The sequence below is a fragment of the Melitaea cinxia genome, chromosome 5 (assembly GCF_905220565.1).
Source record: "Melitaea cinxia chromosome 5, ilMelCinx1.1, whole genome shotgun sequence".
Taxonomy (NCBI): Eukaryota; Metazoa; Arthropoda; class Insecta; order Lepidoptera; family Nymphalidae; genus Melitaea; species Melitaea cinxia.
In genome coordinates, this window is record NC_059398.1 from 13806040 (window position 1) to 13824043 (window position 18004).

The 18004-nt window shown below is 34.6% G+C and overlaps 4 protein-coding genes and 1 long non-coding RNA gene across 7 annotated transcripts in view; 2 read left to right on the plus strand and 3 right to left on the minus strand.

The window, feature by feature from the left end:
- The first annotated feature begins 1032 nt into the window (after positions 1–1032).
- LOC123653642 (protein ALP1-like) lies at positions 1033–2465 on the plus strand. Its single transcript, XM_045589636.1, has 2 exons — positions 1033–1373; positions 1527–2465. Exons 1-2 carry the CDS (start codon positions 1088–1090, stop codon positions 2327–2329), a joined length of 1089 nt encoding a protein of 362 aa, XP_045445592.1. The 5' UTR covers positions 1033–1087; the 3' UTR covers positions 2330–2465.
- Positions 2120–4016, minus strand: LOC123654066. Its single transcript, XM_045590027.1, has 4 exons — positions 3748–4016; positions 3568–3666; positions 3222–3358; positions 2120–3025 (listed from the first exon to the last, which is right to left on the minus strand). The coding sequence occupies exons 1-4, from the start codon at positions 3800–3802 to the stop codon at positions 2504–2506; spliced, it is 813 nt and encodes a 270-aa protein (XP_045445983.1). The 5' UTR covers positions 3803–4016; the 3' UTR covers positions 2120–2503.
- A 684-nt stretch (positions 4017–4700) lies between these two features.
- Positions 4701–14590, plus strand: LOC123653644 (ATP-binding cassette sub-family F member 3). The gene is made up of 12 exons (XM_045589640.1): positions 4701–4917; positions 5922–6027; positions 6132–6300; positions 6650–6864; positions 7123–7386; positions 7994–8194; positions 8484–8666; positions 9036–9209; positions 10587–10761; positions 11414–11594; positions 13157–13377; positions 14007–14590. Exons 1-12 carry the CDS (start codon positions 4845–4847, stop codon positions 14160–14162), a joined length of 2118 nt encoding a protein of 705 aa, XP_045445596.1. The 5' UTR covers positions 4701–4844; the 3' UTR covers positions 14163–14590.
- On the minus strand, positions 5864–6948 carry LOC123653646. The gene is made up of 2 exons (XR_006743134.1): positions 6881–6948; positions 5864–6002 (listed from the first exon to the last, which is right to left on the minus strand). It is a non-coding gene; the product is annotated as an uncharacterized LOC123653646 (long non-coding RNA).
- LOC123653643 (cerebellar degeneration-related protein 2-like) overlaps positions 14581–18004 on the minus strand; it is an 89351-nt gene continuing 85927 nt past the window's right edge. For all 3 annotated transcript variants that reach the window (XM_045589639.1, XM_045589638.1, XM_045589637.1), the window contains exon 6: positions 14581–16665. In XM_045589639.1, coding sequence (XP_045445595.1) covers positions 15238–16665 — 1428 coding nt within the window. In that variant the 3' untranslated portion in view covers positions 14581–15237. The remainder of the gene's footprint in view (positions 16666–18004) is intronic.

An 18004-nucleotide genomic window follows, 5' to 3' on the forward strand; every position in this document is an offset into this window, starting at 1 on the left:
AATACGAATGCCATTACGTATGTTAATAATGATGGATAGTATAATAAAATTAACTTCCCGTCATACTTTGTCCAGGCTTACGACTGGCTGCAAAACATGTTATTTAAATTAATTTTTTGATTTTTGTATAGAGATAATAATCGATGCAGGCGTATTTAGAAGTTCATTTGATTTTATGTACAGCTTTTAATTATTCTTCGAGATACATTATAATTAAAAATAAACAAAAAACCCACACTTTTTAGTATATACTTCAACGCGAGACAATAACATTAATCTTAATACTAAATAGTAAATTCGAAAATATTTAAAAAGAAACACAACCGAAATTAAAATTACTTTAAAAAACTGTACATATTAAAATAAGCTTAAGCTCATTGTAATTGCGTACAAAATCGCATGAGCATATTCGAAAACAAAGATGCACCTATACTACTTATAGCCATCTCTTTTTATCCTACGCGTAAGCAGTATTGTGTTACGTTATTAGGCAAAACGCTTATGCACCGGTCGTTGTGTCAAGTTTTTGATAAAACTGCGTACGTAAAATAATCGTTACATTCGTATCGGCGAAACTACGTACATGGTTATTAGCTTCGTAACTAGTTACTGAAACCGATTACGTTAAATAACGCCCAAAGCTAGCCAGTGTATTTCAAAGGCAGCAGTTGGATAGTTATCTCGCTATCGGTCGACTAAGTTCCAAGGTGGTAGTGGAACTGTGTTATCCCTTAGTCGCCTCTTACGACACCCATAGGAAGAGAGAGGGTGGCTATATTCTAACTACCGTAACCACACAGCATATTATATATGTTTGTTACTAACTTAAATAATCAATATTATTCCTGTACCAAGTCATAAAATGTCTTTGATTACAAGTTTATAAGTAAAATAAAAATAATTCCTTGAAAAGTCAATAAGTCACACTGCACACATCGAGTAAGGTTTCTAATTTTACGTACAAGTTCATCACTATAAGAAACGTCAAATTTAATAATAAAAATATAAATATTATTGACGAATTGTATTTTTAAAAAGTTCATAAATATTACTAATTTGTTAAGTCGAAGTTACGAGTTTTTAGGAAATGACTGATAAAAATCTAATACTGTTCTTAGCGGAAACTTTACCTGAAAGTAGTGATGATAGTGATTCTAGTAGTTGGAGCGATGTGTGCGGCAAGGAAATCATGGAATCTGAATTTTCGGAAGACGATGATGAAGATGATAGATTATTTTTTCCCCTTATGCAATATTTAATACGATTAAGACGAAAGCGTGTTGATGACTACCTACATATTGTTGATTCTTGGTCAGATACAGAATTCAAAAATCGTTTAAGAATATCAAGAAAAACAGCTTATCGGCTTATTGGTAACTTGATATTTGTTTATAAATTTTTTTGCTAGTTTTTAGATTAAGGGCCGTCATTTTTAAGTTAGATAGGTTATGGTTATTTTTTTTTTTTCGTATAAATATGTATTGAAATGGTTCATTGAAAATAGATTAAGTTTATGATTATTGCAGATGATTTAGAAAAATCAGGATTTATTGCATCACACAAATTTGGCATGAAACCATTGGAACCTAAACTTTGTTTTTATATATTCTTATCTTTTATTGCTAGTGCAGAGCCACTTACACCCATAGCATCAAGATTTGATATTTCAATATCATCAACTTTTCGTGTGATAAGAAGAGTAGTAGCGTGGGTTCTTAGTAAATTGAATGAAGCTATAAAATGGCCACAAGACTACAGTGATGTTAAATTTATTTGTGATAATTTTCAAGCTGAAACTGGAATATGCAATATCCTTGGAGTTATAGACTGTAGTCATATAAAAATTGAAAAACCAAAAAATGCAAGGGATTATTGTAACCCAAAGGGATATTTTTCTATTATCTTGCAAGCTACAGTAGATGCCAATTTGAGATTTACAAATATTTACTGTGGAGAACCAGGTTCATCGAATTCTGCCAGAGTTTTAAAGAAATCGCCGATATATCATACAGCTATACAAAACAAAAATGCTCTTTTTCCCAATGATACGTTTTTGGTTGGACATTCTGGATACCCATCCTTGCCGTGGCTTGTCCCTCCATTTAGAGAAAACAAAAGATTGACTAAAGAACAAAGAGATTTTAATGCACTACATGCTGTTACCCGAAAATTAAGCGATAAGGCTTTCAATTCTTTAAAAAACAGATTCAAAAGAGTGAAACTGTTTACAGGGTATAGAAATATTGCTTTTATCACAGATACAACTGTAGCTGCCTGCATATTACATAATTATTGTCTTAATGAAAATGATCACCTAGAAGATATATAATAGCTCACAAGGAAATTTATGTGAAAATTAACTTAAATATTTGATTTACTACTAATCAAATCTATAGTTGGCCTAGGAAATATGTATGTTTATATTTATATAATAATTATACAATATATTCAAATATTTAATCATACAAAATGTTCATTTATTTATGTCTTATTATTTTAATAATCACTGGTCAGCCAATAACTTTTTTAACAATGCACATTTTTCTCTTTCAATCTTTAAAAATTCTTCTTGTTTTTTCTCTTTCAATTTTAATTTTCTTAATGCTATTGACTGTTTAATTTCTAGTTCTTTCTTTTTTAATTGAAGTTCTTCTTCTTTTAATCGTAAACTTCTTTCATACCTTTCATCCCTCATTAACTTTTGTTCTTCTTGTTTTCTTATATACTCAATCCATTGTTTATCTAACTCTACTTTCGCTCTACGTTCAGCTCGAAGTTTTCTAAAAGATGTGTTATTTTTGAAAGCTACCTTTCTATTTATAACACTATGATCCTTCTCATTTTCTTCTCCTTGCACCACACCTGATGCTAGCCTATATGTCCCACTGTCTTCACTGTATCTTCCAAGGATTTGATGCATTTCATTAAAATATTTAAATGCAATTGAACCTTGGCCATTGTCAATACAGTCCTTGTATTTCTTTGTGAGGGCATTAATTTTCCACCTCACTTGATCGGGTGTTACCTAAAATGTAGTTTATAATTTTAAATTAGCATTACTTAAAAGGACTTAAATTTACATCATTAAAAAAAAAAAACAGTTAAGAAACAAGGTTAGCAACAGAAAAAAAATGCATTTTTACAGAAAATTAAGATTAAAAAACTTAAGTATAAAAGTAAAATTTTCATTCATTTCCTATCATTTAACTTTGTATTGATACCTCTACGTGGAATGATTTTAATTCTTCTGCCATTGATGACCACATCTTAGATTTCTTTTTAGGATTATCTAACATATTTAACTTAGTTTCATATAGATTTAAAAGCATCAGTGTCGCATTCTTTGTCCAATTAAAATCTGAAATAAATGAATCAATTATTTGTAATTAACTGTCCTATATTTATATAAATTGACTTCAATTTTCTAATTGTATTTCTACGTTCTTAACTTCTTAATTGACCTAAAATATTACATTAATGTAATTGAAAAATGTTTGAGGTACAATAGTCAATAATAAATGTTTTATACCTATAACAATACAATATTATAGTTACAGCTAAACATACTTTGTTTGCTGGTTTCATTTGTTTCTATTTCTTCTTGACTAACTTGATGAGCGTTGAGATTGTAGTTGTTCAGATTGATGTTTTGTTTATATGGAGAGGCTAAAAAATGTACATATTATAATAAAACATATAAACTATTTGAATTGTTAAGAAATTTCGATTTTAAAACTGTTTACTTACATTGATTATCTAAAATAGCCAAAACGGCTACATTGTCGTCTATATTTTCATTCATTTTATTGCGATTTTATACATTTAAAGATAATAATGCCTAGTATGTCTCTAACAACGAGGTTTTTATGTATATTTATAATATCACAGTAATCACAATTTATTTCAAGTCCATAAGAGTTTCTTCATTATAATATTTAAAGTTTAAGTTATATATTAATTTTGTTATTAGCTAGGAAAATGTAGAAAAACAAAATAAAAGATTATCTGCATTTGACAACGCCAAAATTTGACAGAAAACTAGTGTTGTAGTTCAACTCTCAATAGTTAAAGTGTTCGATTTTATCAGAATTATACAATTATGATTAGGTATGTTACGATTAAATTAGTTTTCCTTTTAAAATTTAAATATTACATTAAATAACGCTACAGAAAGTCACTACAAGAAGTTACTGTCCAATAAAACAAAAAGTAACGCTGTGTAACAATGTAATACAGTATTCGACAAAGCGAATCTACATTCCGAATCGGTGGTAGCTTTACTTTTACAAAAATTATAATTTATTTTTAGTTTTAATTTGTAAAATGACGATTCCAAAGTGTTCTTGGGGCCTAATTGAGTAACGTTGATTTTGATTTTGTCGATGTAATCGAAGTCGGTTTTTTTCGTTTGCGGGTTTTTTCTAATTACACTCGTGTTTTTTTTAAATAACTAGTTAATTTTCTTTATTATGATGGTAAAATCGAAAATATTATTCATATTTCATCAGTATGTAATTCGTATTTAAATAAAGTTTCTAAAAAACACGATTTAGCAAAAAAAGCCGAACTAAGCTCGGTCATCCGTGTACTATCATTTTTAAGGAGTAAATTCCAATAGCGACTCAAATTACTTATTTTGAATTCGATTAGAAAAGTTGGTAAAAATTTATTCTATACACTCGAAATTGTCTCCAGTCCTACATCAGATACATGCACATCACTAGTCAATAGTTTTTCATTGACGTTGCTTGATGTCCTATCGGTTTTCCAATTACATTTTATAATAAATAAATGATAAATACAAGTATTCAATTTACGTTATAGCCGAGTACATTTCGGTAAAAATGGCTAACTGTGGCGAATTTCTTAAAAGTCAGTTTCCATTGATTGATGACGAGTTGAAAAAATATGTTGAAGGTATGGTATATATTGTAAGGTTATAAATCTATGTAATGTTATTTTCTTATTAGTTTACAATCTTTATATGAATTATAGATATGTTTTACTGCTACAAATGATTTAATATAGAGATTGATATAAACGGCTTTATAATTTATATTATATATAAAAATATATACTAGAACAATGAACCAAAAACTAAAAACCTTATAAAATATATATAATATAATAATAATAACTAAAATATATTATTAAAAGGAGTCCCTTTAGGTAAGGTTCCGAGACTATTCTATACACAACCGGGATCTAATTTATGGGGTTTAGGGGGAGAGGGGGTGAAGGGGGGCTTGTGTGCTAGAATATAGGTATAGAAATTCGCGCAATACCCAAAACCGATTCGGAGCACCCTACTGTCCACGTGGTCTTGGTCTGCCCTACCCCTTGAGTGTTTTTTTGAAGCCAGAGGCGCGGAGGGAGTGCAGCCCTCGCCCGCCGTTCCGAGCGGAGCTCATCCGCTCCTCTACGCATTCGTTCACGCGCTTTCGCACGCAAGGGCAGAAGGGCTGCACTTCCCGCAGTGCCAGAGCTAAGCGTTATTCTATCCTCAAAGGTGGTAGATTAATTTTTCTTTAATGAAAATATAATTAGATCCCGTTTGTCTATAAACTTACCGGTTCCGAAGATACTGGCAGTGTTCCCCGTTGAATAGTTAGACTAATCCTTTGTCCGAGGTAGCTGCCAGTTCTTCAGTCTCCTCTCATGTTGAATAAACTTTTTGCTATTTCCTTAAAAAGCCTTATAGCGCTAGGATCCCATGGACCAAGGGTCTCGACACCGAATGGGACTAAATCATATTCGGAGCCTGTATTTGCACGCTTTAGATTTGTCAGCCGCTTCATAAGCTGCACCATCTCTATTGTTGATTCCATGTAGATGGGATATATAAATTTGTACAACAACATCATAGTATCTGTGACTCTCATTTTATTTATATTAAAACAAAGATATGTTACAATTCACAGACATATTGGATAACAGTGCCGGAGAATTCGAAGATACAGAGGAAGTTTATGAAGCAGTAGGAGAAGTTTTACAAGGAATATCTGAAAAGTCAGAAGAAGATATCAGGTACTGATTATTCTTCTAAATATTAACTTAAACTTACAAAAAACATTACATTCAAAAAACATGTGTAAAATAGTATAAATCATAAATAATTGTTTGTAATACAGGGAAATATGTGAGCAACTATTGGATATGTTACAACCAGAAAAAACGAATAGCACAAATGGACCAAGAAAAATACTAAATAAACCCATTCACATGGCTTCTATGCAAAATAATGTGCAGGAAACAGATGATGTTAAGAGTATCTGGTTACCAACGAGAGATGACAGTTTGGTAAATTAAATATTTAAATATAATTGCTGTAAAAAGACCCAACATGTTGGTGCAGTTTGTAGTGTCCCTGCAGTCTGCTCTAGTTGTTCTTGGTCTGTGGATTTGATTCTTGCCCCATATGGGTGGAATATATATTTATTCCCCTATGTAACATGTATATGTAAATTTAATTACAAAAGATGTATATAAATTAATAGGATTTTTCTGAGACACCAATGTTGCATTACCTTATTCCCTTAGTTATATTTTTTAATTTTTTTTTATAAATATTATTTATTCTTTCATAAGAATATCAATTTTACAAGAATGTACTAAAAGCTTATAAGAATATAAACTTTTGTAATTATAGAAAGTTGATGCAAAAAAGTTAGAAAAAGCAGAAGCAAAGTTGCAGCAGAAACAACAGAAACATAAAGATGCAAAGCTTCCCGTTGCTGCACCAGTGTTACAAACTGCTACAGCTTCACAAGTCACATCAAAGAAAGATAGCAAACTTGAAGCTAAAGGCACCAATAGAACTCAAGACATAAGGATAGAAAACTTCGACATTGCTTATGGGGACAGGTAAGAATTTACTTACTTGTTCATATATAAGGAATTTTACCAGTTTGCCTTGATTATAAAAACAGTATTATCCGTAGTAAATAAAGTGCATTTATGCTAATGACCTGCTTACATTATATTTACTTATATTTTACTAAGAATCATATTATTGTGGATATATTAACACAGTTAAGTTACTACTAGAATAATAGTTTATAATCTGCACATATGCTGTTTTAAATAATGAAAAGCAACTAATGTAGTATATATTTTTTTTAGAGTATTGTTACAAGGGGCAGACTTGGTTCTTGCATGTGGAAGACGGTATGGCCTTGTGGGACGTAACGGTCTAGGCAAGACGACACTACTGCGTTTGATATCAAGCAAGCAATTGAAGATACCTTCACACATCTCCATATTACACGTAGAACAAGAAGTAGTCGGAGATGACACAATAGCCCTACAGAGTGTCCTAGAGTGTGATACAGTTAGAGAGAATTTGTTGAAAAGAGAGAAAGAAATTACAGCTGCTATTAATAATGGGTAAGATAGTTTTTTCTTTAAAATTACCGTATTTGAGAATTTCCTTAGCAATATGTTGGCAGTATTAAATATATAATTGCTATTATAATTAAATAATCTATATATTAATATGTGAAGCAAAAACTTTTTTCCACTTTTTACGAGAATTGTGCAGACGGAGGAGTATGAAATTTCGCACACTTATAGTTTATATAGAGAAGGGGTGCAGAATGCTAATATTTTTTAAAAACTATACATAAAATATAAATTAAATTACTAAAAAAACATTACACACAGTACCATGTATTTAAAACACACACCCATATTATATTCGTTTGTTGATTGTCAAAGTCTGTAGTCAAATTGAATTTTTTTTAAAAAGGTTCTTTATTTTCTAATTTTATTGTTTTTCTTAATTTAAATTTTCAATTATGGTCGAATTTCGACTTCTGGGCGACCACTAGTTAAGTTAATCATTTCTCCCAAATTGTTTATAAATTTTTGTCAAACAAATATACAAAAGTTAATGTATAGGTAATATGTCACAATTTTTTTAATTATAATTATCTGTAATACTTTCTAAAAAAAAATAATTAAAAATTACATTGAAGTTACCTTTTATTTTTAGTTCAACAGATCCAAATCTATCGGCAGAATTAACTGAAGTGTATGCACAGTTAGAGAACATTGAGGCAGATAAGGCTCCAGCACGAGCATCAATAATTCTCAGTGGTTTAGGATTCACGCCTGAAATGCAGTCTCGTGCGACGAAAACATTCTCAGGAGGTTGGAGAATGAGATTGGCACTTGCGAGGGCTTTGTTTTCGAAGTAAGCAAATAATTTAATCTTTTTTTGAAGAAACAGATTTGAATTAGAGTTTGGTTGTGTACAAATATTAGATGCTCCAAGTCTGATTAAAGAAATCTCACAAGCATAAACTCAAAATATATGAAACCATGCAATAGCATCTTAAAAAATAATGTAACATGTAAAAGATTGTGTGTGTCATAATATCTTACACATAGTATTGGTAAATGTAATAATTAATTCTAGAGTATGTGATGAGATTTAGCTGTACAGTTTTGTGAGGTATACATTTATGATTTTCATCTTTCAGACCTGATCTTTTATTACTCGATGAGCCTACTAACATGTTGGACATAAAAGCCATCATCTGGTTAGAAAATTATCTACAGAACTGGCCCACAACACTGCTTGTTGTCTCTCACGACAGGAACTTTTTGGATACTGTACCTACAGACATAATGCATTTACATACTCAAAGGATTGACACATACAGGTGGGTAATGTATATGAATGTTATGAGATTGGTTTTTGTAATATTATGCAATTTACAAAGAATATAAGTAGAGGTAATTTTTTGATGTTATTACTTGGTTGTATAAATAATGATTTCTCAGACTCAAGCATGGTTTGTAATAAGTAATTCTATGTATAGTAAACAAAATCAGAGAAAGATTTATCGAAATCAACATTAAAACTATTTTTTATTTTTGGAAATGTCATTGAAATTTATTTAGGATCTCCAATGAGATAAGTCCTAACCATGAATTAATTATAAATTTGGATTCAGTATAAGACTAGTAAAAACCATTTGTTAATCATTTTAAATACACATATTTATATCAAATAAAAAATTAACTTGCAGAGGAAACTACGAGCAGTTCCACAAGACTAAGACGGAAAAACTAAAGAATCAGCAGCGGGAATACGAGGCTCAGCAGCAGCACCGAGCCCACACACAGGAGTTCATCGACCGCTTCCGGTACAACGCCAACCGTGCCTCCTCCGTGCAGAGCAAAATCAAAATGCTAGAGAAGCTGTATGTACCTACTTTATATTATAATTGTCAAGCCATACTCCTGTCCGTTGACTTTAAAGATGTTAAAACTGAGGCAGGGCATAGCAGGAACCTTCCTGCTCAAAATAAGGAGCAGCCCGACTGGGGTACCTCGACCTTACAGAAAATCACAGCTAAATAATACTGTTTTCAAGCAGTGTTGTGTTCCTGTTGGTGAGTAAGGTGACCAGAGCTCATAGGGGAATTGGGGATAAGGTCGGCAACGCGCTTGCGATGCTTCTGGTGTTGCAGACATCTATAAGCTACAGTAATCATTTACCATCAGGTGAGCTGTATGCTTGTTTGCCGACTTACTTATATATATTAGCTGACCCCGCAAACGTTATTTGCGGTTGCCATATATGTTAATAACTCCCTTAATCTCCCCCCCCCCCCCTATAACTTAGGGGTATGAAAAATAGATGTTGGCCGATTGTCAGACCTACCCGATATGCACACAAATTTCATAAAAATTGGTCCAGCCGTTTCGGAGGAGTATTGCAACTAACATTGTCATATGAGAATTTTATATATAAGATACATTATATTGAATAATATTGTTACTAAGTTCTCTTTAATTTATCTTAAAAGATTTTTTATAATAATTATTAATTGTGAAATATGTAATGTTTTTATAATCATTAATTTTTTTTTCTATTATGCTGTTATCCTCATGGACATTTTAGTCTAAGGACAGCAGCATACAGTACCTGGCCATAAATAATGCACATCGACCTTTGGAAAGAGACAATTTGCTAATTTCGACTTTCTAGCACATCATTATTATTTGCATCCTTATTTTCGTATATCGTCTTCAACCAGTCAATACGGCGGAGATATATAGAATAGGATGAGTGGAGAATATTTTTTTAATATTAATTAAACTTAACTCGTACATCAATCAACATTTCGTACTATGAGTAACCCCTATATGTAACGTTCCCTACTATGAGTAGAATCAGGTATTTATGATAACTACTGGAACCGACAGCTCAACATTCTTTACGAGGAACAGTGTGGATACCAACATAGACAGATATCCAAATTGGTTATAAATATTTGTATAAACACAAATATCAATCCAGTCTCTCTCCTCTACACCAGAGCAGTTCCTCATCCACCATTGAATAGGAAGGATTCTCCGACGGTTGTTGTCGGGTTCTTGTACATATATGTTCAATCGCTCGTATAATTTTAATATCGCGATGTAGAAATTGTAGAATACGTCAGTTTTTTAGTTCGTAGGTATGTGATGATATAGATGTCGCTAAAAAAACGCGTACATTCTTACTTGTTTTTGTCACTGTTAGTCTTTATGGATTCATTTATTAAGAAATAATTAAATATTATTTGTTCCAGGCCAGAGTTAAAACCAGTAGAGAAAGAAATCGATGTAGTACTTCGGTTTCCAGAGACAGAACCGCTCTCTCCTCCAATATTACAACTGAATGAAGTCGGGTTTTACTATTCAAAGGATAAAGTAATTTTTTCAAATGTTAATCTTGGAGCAACTCTTGAATCTAGGATATGTATCGTGAGTATTATTTTTTAAGCGACTTAAAAAAAGGAGGAGGCTACTCAATTCGACCGTATATATATATATACATACATACATACATACATACACATACACACTAAACTACACACCGTATATAAATATAGATATATTTTTAAGGTACCTATGTTCGGGGATAATTTCGTCGCTTATGAACCGATTTTGATAATTCTTTTTTTGTTGGAAAGGAGATATTCCAAGTGTTGTACCATGATAAGAAAACCAGGATCTGATGATGGAATCCCAGAGAAATCGAGAGAAACCCTCGAAAATCGTAGTGACGACAAGTGCGTTTGTTAATTTTTTTCGTCTACTTGCCTTGTCTTACTTGTCGATGTAATTGAAGTCTGTTTTTTTCGTTTGCGAGCAAACACAATTATTATGTAGCAGTTTCTTTCATATGCACAATCGACTTCTTCATCAGTTATAGTTGTAGTGAGTTTGTTTGTTGAGAAAATTTTACTAAAACCATAAATAGTTTCTTAACAAATCTTAGTTAGATTTTGTTTTCGGAGTTGGCAAACGTTTTCTCAACTCCGAAAACAAACATTGGTCGCTTTTAACACACATACATTAGACTTTCAATTTGTTTATATTTGTTTTTGATACAATTTTTTTTTTTGTGTTTTAGGTGGGCGACAACGGCGCGGGTAAGACGACGCTGCTGAAGATAATAATGGGCATCCTGTCGCCCAGCAGCGGCACCCGCAGCGTGCACCGCGGCCTGAAGTTCGGCTACTTCTCGCAGCACCACGTGGACCAGCTCGACATGCGCGCGCACTCCGTCGAGCTGCTGCAGCACACCTACCCGGGTGAGGCGCGCCGTGCTGTGCCGCTGCGTCCTCTCTTGTGTTCTACTGGCGACTCGTCTCGCTTTCACTCTTAGGGGCTGTCTGTTAAATACGTCACGAACAATTTTACTGTTTTGGATCCCTCCGCGTTGATCCTTCCACATGCGCGCGCACTCCGTCGAGCTGCTGCAGCACACCTACCCGGGTGAGGCGCGCCGGGCCGTCCTCTCTTGTGTTCTACTGGCGACTCGTCTCGCTTTCACTCTTAGGGACTGTCTGTTACATACGTCACGAACAATTTCACTGTTTTGGATCCCTCCTCGTTGATCCTTCCACATGCGCGCCCACTCCGTCGAGCTGCTGCAGCACACCTACCCGGGTGAGGCGCGCCGGGCCGTCCTCTCTTGTGTTCTACTGGCGACTCGTCTCGCTTTCACTCTTAGGGGCTGTCTGTTACATACGTCACGAACAATTTCACTGTTTTGGATCCCTCGCGTTGATCCTTCCACATGCGCGCCCACTCCGTCGAGCTGCTGCAGCACACCTACCCGGGTGAGGCGGGCCGGGCCGTGCCGTCCTCTCTTGTGTTCTACTGGCGACTCGTCTCGCTTTTACTCTTAGGGGGGCTGTCTGTTACATACGTCACGAACAATTTCACTGTTTTGGATCCCTCGCGTTGATCCTTCCACATGCGCGCCCACTCCGTCGAGCTGCTGCAGCACACCTACCCGGGTGAGGCGGGCCGGGCCGTGCCGTCCTCTCTTGTGTTGTACTGGCGACTCGTCTCGCTTTTACTCTTAGGGGGGCTGTCTGTTACATACGTCACGAACAATTTCACTGTTTTGGATCCCTCGCGTTGATCCTTCCACATGCGCGCCCACTCCGTCGAGCTGCTGCAGCACACCTACCCGGGTGAGGCGGGCCGGGCCGTGCCGTCCTCTCTTGTGTTGTACTGGCGACTCGTCTCGCTTTTACTCTTAGGGGGGCTGTCTGTTACATACGTCACGAACAATTTCACTGTTTTGGATCCCTCGCGTTGATCCTTCCACATGCGCGCCCACTCCGTCGAGCTGCTGCAGCACACCTACCCCGGTGAGGCGCGCTGTGCCGCGTCCCCTACTCTCTTGTGTTCCACTGGCGACTCGTCTCGCTTTCACTCTTAGGGGCTGTCTGTTAAATACGTCACGAACAATTTCACTGTTTTGGATCCCTTCGCGTTGATCCTTCCCCTTTGTCACGCTGTCACACTTTCAGTGAACAAATATGTCACAAAAGTTAAGTTCTCTTATGAATTCGTGATTAAAATAGCGTACATATTAATAATTAGATATTTTTTATTTCAAATATATAAAAAAATCTTCCCATAGTCATATCTCGTCATGGTAAGTGAACCCCTTACCCTATTAGCGAACGTATTTTACGGAAGCTAAGCTAAGCAAAACAATTAATTTTAACGTTTTTAAAACGTGACTTTAGAATTACCAAATTGATATCGTACATTTTTTTTTACACAAGAGGAACGTCCTAAATTTTACCTTAAGGAATTTTTTATATATTTTTTTCATTTATTTTTTTCTAAACAGGTAAAACCATAGAAGAGTACAGAAGACAGCTGGGCAGTTTCGGCGTGAGCGGTGATTTAGCGCTGCAAACTATTGGTAGCTTATCTGGAGGTCAGAAGTCGAGAGTGGCGTTCGCACTGATGTGTATGGGCAACCCCAACTTCCTAGTACTTGACGAGCCTACTAACCACTTGGACATTGAGACAATAGAAGCTTTAGGAAAGGCGATTAATAAGTATACTGTGAGTTATATTAATTTTCTTATATCGTTGAATTCCATTTTATTTTGAGACTCGAAATGTTTATAATAAATATAAGTTTAAAATAAAATTACAACTAATTATAAGAACAATTCGGTATGATAATGACAAAGTAACAAAAGACGTCGTACTTACATTCATAAGAAACTGCTAATTCCAATGTACAACACTCAAACTGTATATTCCGTAAATTTGTAGTCTTTATGAAAACTGTTTTGTTTTTGCACTTCTAGATATTAATTGAAATATGTTTATATTGTATTTATTTTTAGATAATAAAGTTATACTTGATTATATTTAGATAACATATTTGGTAAAATTAAAATTAGTAAGGATTGTGAACTTTCATACCTTAACTATGATAACCAATCTCTTTGGTTCCATTCTGAAATTTTAATACAAAACATTAACATGTCTGCTTAAAATAATTCTTGCTGAATATAAGTCCCCAAAGGATTTACGTTTAAATCGGCGGAGCTGCTTGCGAAATCGTCATTATAATCTCTATAATATAATATAAACGTATACAGAAGTGTTAAGTAATAATGTATTTGCTTTATTTCCAAAACGTCGTACGAGTAATTAATTTAAATAATTTATTTTGTCCATAGGGTGGAGTAATACTCGTATCTCACGATGAAAGATTAATACGAATGGTTTGTAAGGAGCTTTGGGTGTGCGGCGGGGGCTCTGTAGTCAGCATCGAGGGAGGGTTCGATGAATACCGCAAGATAGTAGAGAGGGAGCTCGAGGCGCAGAATAAATAGGATAATAGAACAATTCCGTTATATGCATAATCCTACCGTCCACGGAAAAAGTAACCTGTACACGTATTTGACACTGTTGCTATTGGACAATGGGGAAATTAATTTTAAACGCATTTATTATTATGGCGTCCTTATTAAGTGAATGTTGTATGATTTATACATTTTTCAAATTGTAAAATGATTCCCCTTTCTTCTTAAATTTATCATAAAATATATCAGTAGCAACATCACTGGCAATGTCAGTAGTGACGTCAAGCAGAGAATATGTCCATACGTTACTTTTTTCCTAGACGGCAGAATCTGTGATTGCTAATGTAAAAAGTACCACTAAATTATAATTATGTAATATATGCGTCGTGTTGTCTTTATTTAAATTAACTCGTTTATAGCCGTTGAGTAAAGGAGAATGAAAAACTGATAATATTTAATGCAAATTTTTATTTCATACCTTCGACCTCTCCATCCACATTAAATAAATTTCAGCATACAATTCCACAATGAATTGAAGTACTCGCAGATACCATGGCAAATTAAATTATAAAATTAACTTAAAGAAATATTTACAAATTAAAGTTCATAATTCAAATACATAATATACAATAAAAATAGTGACTGAAATGTTAATGGAATAAAGTTAAACGATAAAACTCATTCAGTTTAAATTGTTCAAGTATAAAATTCGAATGCGAATAATCAATATTTATAATGTTCAAATTAAGCCATTATATACTTTCGTCTGTTTTATAAATGCATAATTAATTTTATGAAGAAAAACGTTACTCTATTTTTTATATCGGAGGGAGAGAATATTTGTGTTACAATATAATAAATTAGATCTTGGACTATTTTTGATGGGATAATGCAGTTTATGTATGATAAATATACTATAGAATGAACTATATCAGAACAGATATGGCAACCGATAATGGTTTATTGTAAAAATTAAAAAGTAACGCTAGCAGATCACAAAACCTTTAAAACTAAAATTATGTCCAGTTGGCGAAGACAAATGGCGGTTGATCACTCGACTTTCGCATGATAACGAAAGGGGTCGATGAATAAATATAAAACACGTTCATTGGTGTTTCTTACGCCTATTTTTTGTTTTATCAGCATTTCGCAGTACTTCGGCGTAGGAAAGTTCCAGTTTCCTCAATTTGTGTATCTCCTGAGATGCAGTACTTTGTTTGATATCCCAAGAATCAGTTTCCGAGTTCCAGCCTTGGTAGATTTTGCCCGTCCGGCCGCTTACACTGGGTGTAGGGGAATTCAAGTTTCTATTGTAGAATTGAAGAGTAGATCCATTCCATTCAGCTTCAGACGTTTTCACAAGTGGGCTTATTTCGATAGGCCTGTAGTCTCGTCTCTTTTTGTTCGAAGACTTCTGGTATGTAATTTTAGGTGGCGATGGGAACACGGGAGAGTCAGCTCCTTGTCGATCTTGGCTGTGTTTGCGGTTGCGATGTCTGGACTTCTTTCTAGTAGCTGCAATGTACTCTAATGGTTGGCGCACCAGCGGTGTCAGAACACGTTCCTTATCTTGCTCTTTTTCTTTTTCCTTTTCTTTCGCTTTTTCCTTTTCTTTCTCTTCTTCCTCTTCTTTTTCTTTCTCTCTTTCCTTTTCAGTATCCTTTGGTTTTTCGCTGACATTCTCAACTACAGGTTTTTCTTTTTTATTTTCCGTTTTGTTCCGTTTACCTTCAGGCTTTTTCACAGGCTCAGGAATAGGTTGTTCCTTTTCTTTGAGTGTAGGCGTATCCGGAGCAGTAATATCAGATACTGGAATCGATTGTTCAGACATTACAGACGACAATACGCTTTGTGTATCATCAGTTAAGTTGCCGGGAAGTTCCTCCGTAGCAGGGGTCACTGGTGGTACTTTTCCTATAGTTGTATCATCAAGTAATGGTAGCTGTTCTCCGTCGTCTTTATTTTCAGCCGCCTTTTTCAAAATAGTAAATATTTCCTTGAACAATTCACGATATTCAGGCCTGTTGCGGAAACGGCTGTCCATTGGACTAGCATCATCATAAATGCTGAAGCGGTAGTCTTCACCATCTGCAATCGTACATAAAAAGGAACCAGGCCTCTCGCGTTCTGTCTGAGTGGCTTTATTACTGGTTTCATCTGAGAAGCCGGAACTTGACGTTTCTGCTTCAGAAAAGTCAGGAGTTTGGATGATCTTCTTGCGAGATGTTGACTCGACTTTCTTTTGCATGTTGTCTTTCTGTGCTTCTTCTCCGTGCCCACTCTCTTCATCTGTGTCTTTGACGCTAAATTGGGTATAGTCACCAGATGTTTGCAATTCGTCTTGAAGTGAGATAGGCCCGGATTGAGTTTGTGCGCTGGGAAATGAATTTGATTTGTTCTTTCTTATGTTTTTCACCTGTGATAATTGAACTTCAAGCAGAGCTTCGTATTTCTGTACCAGCTCTCTGTATGGGTTATCATGCCCATCTTCTTTGTTAGCCCATATACCTTGGAGTAGCTTTTCCTTAGCATTCTGTAATGAGATTTAATTTTTTAATTAATATAAAGGTGATGATTTAAGTAAAGAAGTTTATATATGCGGATTAACATGGATTTCAACATTCACAATGAAATTAATTACAAATAATAATGATTCAATACTGAAATGATATAGAAAGTAACGAAAATGCGATGATATTTGTTATTATAAACCAGGGATTCTCAACGAGAGGCAATAAAAGCTCTTAAATGTATGATGTACAGACTTTTATGAGATAGACGTGTTATTTGTTGTTCTTTCATTTTTATTTTAGATTGGTGAAAAAAGTTATCTATAGAAGTGTAAAATATATATCAAATCGTTTAGTGAACTGAATACTTTAGCGTGAAGTTTCCGAAATAGTAATATTTAAAACTACTTGTGTTGAATTTACTAATTAAGTGATTATAGTGTAAGGTAGCGTGACGTTTAAAGTTTTGACAGACAAAGGTTGATACAAAGAACTTGACTTTGAATTGTGTGACATCCATAAGAGACTAATTAAATAAATAAATATTTGACTATAAACTACGACTAGCAAGTATATCCTTATATACTAATACCGTCAACATGAAATTCGCTTGTTGTAAATCAACGACTGAGGGTACGACTGGATCTTTACAATGTACTCAATGTAAATTGAATTATCATGTGGCGTGCTTATTTCCTTCTGATAGAAAAAAGGCTTTTAGTGCGGAGTTTAAACACTCTTGGCTTTGCCCTGGTTGTTCGCTTAATCAACCCAGGTTGGTGAAAAATGATAACACTCCTATCAGGCCCGGCACAGAAAATGTAAATGCTCGCAGAGGTGGCTCCTGCGCTGATTCTCCTCCACCGTCTGCTAATTATGAGATAAACCCTACGTTACTGGATACTGTCAAGGATATAATAGCCTCCGAGATGGCAATGCTTAAATCTGAACTGCGAGAAGCCATTACTGAGGCTATTTCAGTGGAACTTAAGCCAGTTAGAGATGAGCTCGCTGTAATCAGGGAATCCATGAATTTCATCAATAGCCAATATGAGACAATTGTGAAGCGTGTAGACGATCTTGAGAAAAACATGAAATCGTGCATCAATATAAAATCTGAACTTGGTTCCATTAAGGATCACATTGACAGTGCGGAAGTGGATAATGACAAGCGGGAGCAGTGGGTTCGGCGGTCTAATGTAGAGATTTTTGGCATTCCAGAGAGGAAAGGAGAGAACTTAATGCAAATTCTTAGGGACGTTTCTAGTAAAGCGGAATTTTCACTTGATCCATCTCAAGATATTGATTTTGTTACTCGTGTAGCCCCTAAGAATAATGATTCTAAAAAAATTAAACCTATTG